General features: G+C 67.7%; 1 protein-coding gene across 1 annotated transcript; it reads right to left on the minus strand.

The window, feature by feature from the left end:
- Window positions 1-136: 136 nt before the first annotated feature.
- SOX18 (SRY-box transcription factor 18) lies at window positions 137-1790 on the minus strand (the record flags this gene model as incomplete). The annotated part of the gene is made up of 2 exons (XM_079718436.1): window positions 137-1280; window positions 1433-1790. 2 exons carry the CDS (start codon window positions 1788-1790, stop codon window positions 463-465), a joined length of 1176 nt encoding a protein of 391 aa, XP_079574562.1. The 3' UTR covers window positions 137-462.
- Between the last annotated feature and the right edge of the window lie 7057 nt (window positions 1791-8847).

An 8847-nucleotide genomic window follows, 5' to 3' on the forward strand; every position in this document is an offset into this window, starting at 1 on the left:
CCGAGGAAAGGAGAGGCGCTTTATTGTGGCCTCGCCTGGGGCACCCAGCTCCCGGCTCCTCCTTTACAACAGAGGAACGTTATTTAAAGAGCCCTTGCTACATTGGTGCTTTGCATCACGGAAACCCCTTGCAAGAAAAAGTTTAAAAGTTTAATTAAAAATTAAATATACTGTTTCATGTATATAAAAAAGGCAAAGTAAAAAACACAGCCTAGTTCTAGAAAGTACGCGGCAAGAAAAGGATTAGGCGCTTCAAAAACTTAGCCCTGGCAGGGCCAGCCCACACGTCCTAGGCCTGGGCTTCCCGGCCGAGCCCCGGGACGTGTGGGGATCGCCCCGTAGGGGCGCCCTCCGCCAGGCCAAGCCCCGGCGTTGCCGGTTCCTGCGGGGCTATGACGAGTAGCGGCAACTCCGCCTGCGAGAGAGACAGGTGACACGGTGACACGCAGCGCCCCGGGGGGCCTAGCCGGAGATGCAGGCGCTGTAGTAGACGGCGGAGCTGGCGTCGGACAGCGCGGCGATCAGGCTGCTCTCCTCCGGGCAGGATATGGCGCGCGGGCCCAGCTTGGCCAGCGCCACGTGGTACGGGAGCCCGGCGGCGTCGGGGCGAGTCCGGCCGCAGTTGAGGTACTGGTCGAACTCGGTCAGGTCCACGTCGGCCCACAGGTCGGCGGCGGGCCCCAGCGGCTCGGCGCCCTCCAGCGGCGGGGCCTCGGGCGGCGGCGACAGCGGGCCGGGGTAGGGGCCCGGGCCCGGCACACCCGGGGCGCCGTAGTAGAGGCCGCAGAGCGGCGCGGCGGGGGCGGGCGCGGTCCTGAGCGCCTCGGCCGGGGGCGCCCCGAAGCAGCCGCCCGGGTCCCGGGGCAGCTCGGCGGGGCCGTAGGGCGCACGGAAGGCCCGCAGCGCGCAGTCCTCGGGCGCCGCTGGCGGAGGGAAGAAGGCGGCCTCGCCTGCCTCCAGGCCGTCCAGCGGCGAGCGCTCGGGCGTGGGCAGCCCCAGGCCGTCGAAATCGGCGCCCAGCGGCGGCAGCTCGCGGAAGGCCCGGGCCGGGCCGGTGGCCGCGGGAAAGGGCTCGGGCGGCGGCGGCGGCGGCGGCGGCGGCGGCGCCAAGCCTGGGAGCAGGAGACCGGGCTCCAGACGCCGAGCCTTGCGCGCCTGCTTCTTGCGGCGCGGCCGGTACTTGTAGTTGGGGTGGTCGCGCAAGTGCTGCACGCGCAGCCGCTCCGCCTCCTCCACAAAGGGCCGCTTCTCCGCCGGGCTCAGCTCCTTCCACGCCTTGCCTGCGGGCCGCGGGCGTGGGTCAGCGGGTGCCGTCGGGCGGGCGGGCGGGCGGACCGCCCGAGCTCCGCGAGCGCCCTAGCGTGAGGTGCCCCCGCGCCCCGCCCGCCCCCACCCCCCCCCACGTCCCCGCCCCCGCCCAGCGGCCACTCACCCAGCATCTTGCTGAGCACCGCGTTGTGCAGGTCTGGGTTCTGCTGCGCCAGCCGCTTGCGCTCGTCCTTCGCCCACACCATGAAGGCATTCATGGGCCGCCGGATGCGCGACTCGTCGGCCGCCTGGCGCTCCCCGCGGCCGGCCGGGCTGAGGCCATAGCGCCCCGGCTCGGGGCTGCGCGGCGGGCTGCGTGGCGGGCTGGGCGGCGAGGCGGGCGCGGCGGGCGCGGCGGGCGCGGCGGGGGCGGTGGGGAGGCCGCGCGGCTCAGCGGCGGCCCCGGGGCCCGGGGCCCATGCACAGTCGCGGCGGGCGGGCGGGTCGTCCTGTGCGCCGTAGCCGGGCGGCGATCTCTGCATTCCAGCTGGGCGCGGCCTGGGCGGAACGGAGCGCGGGAGCGCGGAGGGTGGGCAGCGGGCACGTCGGGATCGGACGCGTGGGGCGGGTGGGCGGCGGTAGGGACGGCGGTGGCCTCGCGCCGGGTGGGCGCCCAGATATAGCGGCGCGGGGCCAATGGGCGGCGTGGCGGCCGGGGTGGGGCGTGGCGGGGCGGGCCCGGGCCGCCCCCTCCTCCCGGGGGCTCCCTTTCTTCTCGGCGCGGCCGGATTCCGCCTCCTCTGCGCGGCGCCCCCTGCACCCTCTGAAGGAGAGACCCCCTGAGTGGGAGAGGGTGGCTGATGTGCCCCGAAGCTTGGCAGGGGACGTCCTCTTGGGGGCTGTCATGCTTTCAGAGACGAACCCACACACACACAACGAGTCAGAGCCCCCGGGGAGGACCTGGGGAAGGCTGCCTTCCCAACCAGAGGCTGGCTCCAAGGGAAGGGCGCCGTGGGAAAAGCAACTTGTGTCTTGGGGGAGCTGCTCTGGATAACCTCGGGGCATCATGCTCGCCCACCCTCCACCCACACGTGGGACTTTCAGCGCTGGGGGCTTGGAGACCCTCCGCCACCCCAGGCCTGTTCACGGGGTTAGAGGAGAAGACGGTCTCCGTGTCCCCCACCCCACTCCCAGACCGACTGGGAACCGGGCCGGCCGCAGCTGAGTACGGGGAGGGAGAGGGTAGATGCCCCGGATCCATAGCAGAGCCGGAGGGGAGGGGTCCAGAGTGGGTGGAGCCCCGAGCCTCATCCCCCTCCCCCGGGCCTGATGGGACCAGTAGTAGCTGGTTACCGAGCGGGGCAGGTGGGGGGAAGAGGGGCCCTCCCCTGGGCCATCAGACCCCGGAGAGTTTCCAGAGGAGCTTCTAGCCTCCTTGCAGTCCCTTCCCACCCCGTCAGGAGGGGGTCTGGGCTCCAGACATTGAGGGGTCTCCCCCAGGGCAGGCTCCTTCCCTGCCCCTCCTGCGGAGGGTGTTTCTCTTGGGGCTGGGATGAGTTTTCCCTCTTGCACATCCATTCGTAGCTTGGGAGCTCTGTAGCCCCACTACCACATCAGGAGCCCCACCCCATGTGCTGGGAGCTCCACGGTGCGTGCGTGACCATAGGTGTCAGTGACCCTGGGTCTGTGTGGCCAGAGCTTCTGGGTCCCCTGTCCCTGGTAGTCCCTCTAGGCCACAGTCAGTGCTTATGGGTGGGGTGGGTCCCCTGTGGGTCTGACAGATCCCCCCAACGGCTGCCCCTGAGCTGTCCTGGGGAGAGGCCAGCGCGCCCACAGGGGTCCTCTGAGGGCCATTGGGCGTGCACCCTATCCCCAGGGCAGGTTCTGTGGTGTAGGACTGGGTGGCTCAGACTGGTTTCCAGACCTCCCAGGCCCTGGCACCTAATTCGTGGACACTGACCCCATGCTGGGGCACTGGGGATAGTCAAGGCGGGTCCTCTTGGGTCTCGGGGGAAGGCTGGCTTTTCCTGGGAGGCAGGCAAGATCGGGGGGCCTGGGGGTGGATGGGTGCACAGCCTCTCCCAGGGGTGCCAGCTCCCCTTTGACCAGTGTAGGTGGGTGGACTGGGCAGCCTGCAGGGGTTGGGGGGGAGAGATGTGTGAGGAACACTCCAGGCGGGTCCAGGATGGGTCCAAGGGGCCAGCACTTGGCAGGCCTCTCCCTGCAGCCTTCTGGGTGTGATCTGGGGTCACCAGGGCCTGGCTCAGCCTGGGCAGCAGTGGGTCTGGGATGATCATCACTGGGCTTGGGAAGGAGGCTTCCCGGTTCCTCTGCTCAAGCGCCCTACCTTGGGACAGACTTTGGGTTCCCCTAGGGGCCCCGCCTGGCCCCCTGCAGCCCCCGACAGCTGAGTTGCTCAAGCTGCTGGGAGCGCAGTGGCCGCAGTGCCCAGAATTACCTCACCACCAGTGCCCACCCCCCAGGATGGCCGCTTCTCCTGGCGCCAGCCAGTGACCCTCCCTCCTGGCTGGGCTGCGGAACTCAGGTGTCCGGCTGTCACGTCCTGTGGGCCGGGGCTGGGCAAGGCAAGGGGAGCGTCTCCTGGGGTAACCACCCACCTCCTGGGGGTCAGGCTACCCTTCCCTGTGTGCTGCCCAGCAGGCACAAGGACGGCGGCTCTGGCCCATGGTCCAGTTGGGAAGACAGAGGGGTGGGAGATGCAGTCAGGGTGGCCCCGACCTTGGAGCCTCAGGGCTGGGGGTACTCCCTGGGGCTGTAGGAGGGCCGGCGTGGGTGTGGCCAGTTCTGCATCTGAGGTGTGTGCCTGTGCATCTGTGGGTGGTCGGTCTGTGTGTTTTTGTCTGTCTGCCTGGGTGTGGGGGTGAGGCTAGACTCTGCCATGGGGAGATGGGGCCCCGCGGGGAGTCGGGTGGAGGTTTGGCCCTGGACACCCACCAAGGGAGGGGTTCCCCAAGACTTCTCTGGTTACCAAGCTGTGGCCTCTGATCCATCCACAGTCTGGGGGCGTTCCCACGTCTCCAGGACCCCTCTCAGGCTGGCCTGGTCCAGGTCTGCTGCCGCCCACCCTTGCGGGGGGCCCTGTCTGCAGCCCGCATCTCCCCAGACAGAAGGTGGGAGGGAGGGCAAGCTTGCTCTGTGAGCGGGGTCTGGCCTGGGCGTCCAGTGGACACTGCCTTCCTGGCCCCCCACTCGCTCCCTCCCTCAGCCTGGACTGGACCCCTAGGCTCTGGTGGAAGCCTGCAAGGGATGCTGGGTAATCCCCTTGGTGGCTCTGAGTGGGGCCTTGGCTGGGCCCTGGGGGTGGTGGACCTCCCAGGCGCTGCTGCCCGGGGCATAGACCTCACAGGCTCCCAGCCGCCCAGGCCTGGCTGCTGCAGGAGCAGAAGCAGGGGCTGGGACCAATTACTGAGTCCCGTGGGGCAGGACCCTCCTCCCAGAGGGAGGGGGTGGGGTCCCCGTCAGACGCTCATCCAGGTGGAGAGGTCTCTGGTCTCCTGACACCTCGGCTTTGGAGCCAGGCCGCCCAGTTCAGACCCTTCCTGGAGACCAGGGCTCCTTGAGGTTGCTCCAAAGGCTGGAGGCTGGTGGGGATGGGGGTGGCCTCTGGGGAGGGCACCCGATGGCCTAGAACCCAGTGGGCACACACCCAGCGGCAGGCCTCATCCTGGTGGACCCTGGGGCTCAGGCCTGGGGCTGCAGGCTCGCCCCACCCATGCTTTCCTGCTCTGTCCTGGGGTGCCGGGCCCAGTGTGCAGAGGGCCATGGGGGTACGAGGGAGCTGGCACGGTGCTCACGCTTGCAGGGCAGCGCTCTCAGGAGTGCTGGGGTCAGTGCACGGTTTGCCACCGTCGTGGGACCTGGAAATCCCCCCAGAAGAGCTGGGCGCTGTGGGAACCAGGGTGTCAGTGTGCTCGTCGGGGTGCCCCTTGGGCCTCTTGGGCGCATGGAGAGAATGGTGCCATCGCATGTCTCAGGGCTGTCGCGCAGGGGTTGGGCCCGCCCCTGAGTGCTTTGGGCCAGCAGGAGCAAATGGGCGCGGGGCTTCTCTGGGTTGAAGGGGCCTTGTGGGTGGGGGGGCACTGAATGCAGTGTGTGTGAGGAGGACCCCGTGACGGTGGCTTCAGGGGGGCAGGCGGGCTGTGGGCAGTTGGGTTAGGTCACTTTTCTGGGTGTCCCAGGTGTTGGGGTCTTGAAGAGGCATTTCCGAACGCCGGGCTGCTGTGCTGGAGGGGAGTTGGGGTGCTGAGCCCGGCGAGCCCTGGGGCATCGGGGCCATGCCCATCATCCAGCGACCTGCGTCCTGTGTGGTCCCCACTTGGTGCTCAGCGGGGGCTCCGTGGGAAGCTGGGGGCGGGGGGCCCAGGCCCCTCTTGGTTTCCACGGCAACAGCAGGGAGGAGCCAGGAAACACCAGCTCAGGAAGGAAGGCCGCAGCTGAGAGGAGGGAGAGGAGGGCCAGCCTGTTTGAGCAGGCGCCAGACACTCTGTCTGTCCAGTTGTCCGGCCCAGCTGGCCAGCCAGGCCCCGTGTTCCTGCCTTTGGCTCCACCCCCATGCCTCTCAGTCTGGGCCCCGGGCAGCCTCTGGGAAGGCTGTCTTTGCTCAGACCTCGGTGACCCCGGCCCCCGTTCTCCAGGAATGGTGCCCTGGTCCCCCTCAGGGGCTCTTGGTGGGGCAGAGATGGGGCTCTCCGTGTGTCTTGCCTGGGGGACTGTGTGGACACACTTGCGTATCCCAGGCTCCCACCCCGACTGCCCTGCCCTGGGCTGGCCTGTCTCCTCTTCTCTCCTCCTGGGCTCTGGCGACAGTTCTCATTTGCCCTGGGGAGCACGGAAGGAAGCGGCAGAGCCCCCCAGTGGTCGGTCACGGGCCCACGGGGCCTGGGGGGCACGGCAGCTGCGAGTTTCTTTTCGGCTGATGCCCTGGCTTTGGTGACAAACGGCTTTGATGGTCCAGCCGGTTGGGGCTGCCAGCTGGCCGGGGGGCAGGCCTGTGCTCTTGGGGACCCTTCTTGCTCAGGGTCAGGAGCCATCCATTCATCCATTCATCGATTGGTTATTGACCCCCGTGGGTCAGGCCCTGTTCCAGGAGATAGGGATTTAGCAGCGGAACAAAACAGCCCCAAGCCCTGCTTGTGGGGAGTTTCTGCTCTGTTGGAGAGGGAGCCGATCAACAAATCCACAAACAAGTCAGATCTAGAGCGCCAGGCTGTGGAGGAGAGAAGGCTATGTCGGGGTGCTCACTGCCTGCCCATTCAGGAGGTGACTGTGGAGCCAACCCTGAAGGAAACATGTGAAAGCAATGAGGGGACACGTGGGGAAGAGTCGTCTATGCAGAGGAAACAGCACATGCAAAGGCCCTGGGGCAGGGACCTGTGCTGGAGAGGGGACCAGGGGCAGTGTGGGGCCTGGGAGGGTCTCGCTTTCTTATCTGAAGGAGACTTGGTGGCTTGGGAGGGTTTTGAGCAGGGGAGGGGTGTGATCTGGCTTAGCTCTCCACAGCTGCTGTGTGGAGACGGGCCTGTGCAGGCAGTAGGATGGGCTCACCAACTCACCACTAGGAGAGAAGGGCAGGGGTCCGCTGTGGGAGTGGGGCTGGGGCTGGCCAAGGTCACCGCCCGAGGCCTGGCTCCTCGGCCCCCAGTCTGCCTCTCCTAGGAGTTTCCTCTTGTCTCTCTCCACCAGGGCAGGGCTGGTGGGCCTGGACCGCCAGGAGGCACTGCCTTGGGGACCCCTGTGAGTCAGACCCCCTGCTTTCACCGGAGCCCCTGACCCTGCGGCTGCTGGGGCCCCTGTGGAGGGGGAGGGTGGAGTGGCCGCCAGGCTGGCGGGCTGGCAGGGCAGGGAGGGCGGTGTTTCTGGGAATTGTGTGGGGGAAGCGCATTGTTAGAGCGAGCCTGGAGCAGGCCGCCAGGGCCGGCTGCTGCTGGCCTCTGGGGGATGCCTCCTGCCTCCCCCAAAGTTCTGCCTCTGGGGGAGGAAGCTGGGCCTGGGCCAAGGCTGTGGGCTGGGCTGGGGACTTTCCGCGAGAGGCTGCTGGGGGCAGCGGTTCTTCCCATTCTGCAGACTGGGAGACCGAGGCCCAGAGAGGGGGCGGCTGGATGGCAGAGCCGAGATATGCGCTGGCACATGGGACAGGGGACTGGTGCTGGACTGGGTCCCTGGTCACTGCCCTGCCTGGCCTCAGAGGCCGGGATCTGAGGGAGGCCTGGATGGGGTTGGCTGAGGTCCGAGCTCCACAGAGCCCCTGTGGTGGGGAACTGCAGCCCCCAGGGTGGGCTGGAGGGTCTGATGAAATAGGGTACAGAAACAGCTGGGTGCCTGTGTCGGGGGAGAGCTGCCGACAGGGTGACAGGGGAGGGGTGGGGGCTTCTGGGGCTGAGAGAGCTCCCTGCCCCAGCCCTGTGGCCGTGTGGAGAGGGGGAGCGGTCTCCGTGTGAGTTTGGCGGCACTGGCCTTCCCACTGAGGCCCCTGCCCCAGCCAGAAGGGAAGCACAGATTCGACCTGCTGGGGTCATGGCCGGCTTTGGGCGGGCAAGTGGTGGGGGACACAAATAGAAAAATAAATGGCCTGAGCTTCCGATGTTTCCGTGCACTGAGGGCGGGGGAGGGGCAGGCCTCTGGGTCAAAGGTGCAGCCTGTCCCTTGGGGGATGGACCCTGGACGTGTTGTTGGGATGTCCCCAGACCCCCGTCAGGGCTGTGTCTGCCCCCTCAGAGCCCCCAGGACAGGGCCAGGCTCCCTACGGCCCAGGACTCCTGAGGGCAGACCCAGGTATCTCTCGCCGTAAAGGGGTCAAGCGTGGAAGACCCCTGCAGGAGGGGACACAAGCTCTAAGGGGGAGCTGGGGGGTCAGCCCCAGGGTGGGGGCAGGAACGGGGCTTCTACTAGGCGCTTCCCTGGGGACCATCGCGGGGACGGAGGGAGGCCCCCTGGCGGTGGGCTGGTGGGGTGTCCCGGAGGGCATCCTGGAGTAAGGGGGTCGGGTGGGTCTGGGAAGGTGAGCTCGTCTGTGCCCCACCCTTGGGGGCTCTGTCCCTGCTCCTTGCTGATTCCTCTCCGCCTCTGACCTTTAATCAGGAGCCCTGCCCCCACCGCACCCCTGGGTGCCCCTGGCCCTCCACTCTCCGTGCCCCACTCCTGCCCCTCCTGGGCCCATCTCAGGAGGAGGTGGAGGGGTTGGGGGTCGTGGGGACAGGGCCCCACCTGATTCTAGGAAGGTCTGTGTGTCAGGCCTGCAGCCCAGAGTAGCAGGCAAATTGGTCCCGGGCTGGCCTCTCACGGGGTGAGGGTGGGTGTTTTGGGGGCTCCCCTGCTTGGGGGTGGCCAGAAGGTGAAGACGTACGTTCTTTCCAGCTCTCCCCAGGGTGCCATGTTCCTTCCGTTACCCAGTAGGTGTCTGGGGGCTGGGATGCAGCAGAGGGTGGAACTCAGGCCTGGTTCTTCCGGCCAGCCGAGCATTCCGGGGAGACAGACGCCTCACAGCCCCTGTGCGTGTGTGCGTGTGATTTGTACTATGCCCAGCGTGCATACACGTGGGCAGCTTCACGCATCGCCCCCACGTGACTCGGGTGGTATGCC

The sequence above is a fragment of the Hyperoodon ampullatus genome (genome assembly GCF_949752795.1).
Source record: "Hyperoodon ampullatus genome assembly, chromosome: 14".
NCBI classification, from domain to species: Eukaryota; Metazoa; Chordata; class Mammalia; order Artiodactyla; family Ziphiidae; genus Hyperoodon; species Hyperoodon ampullatus.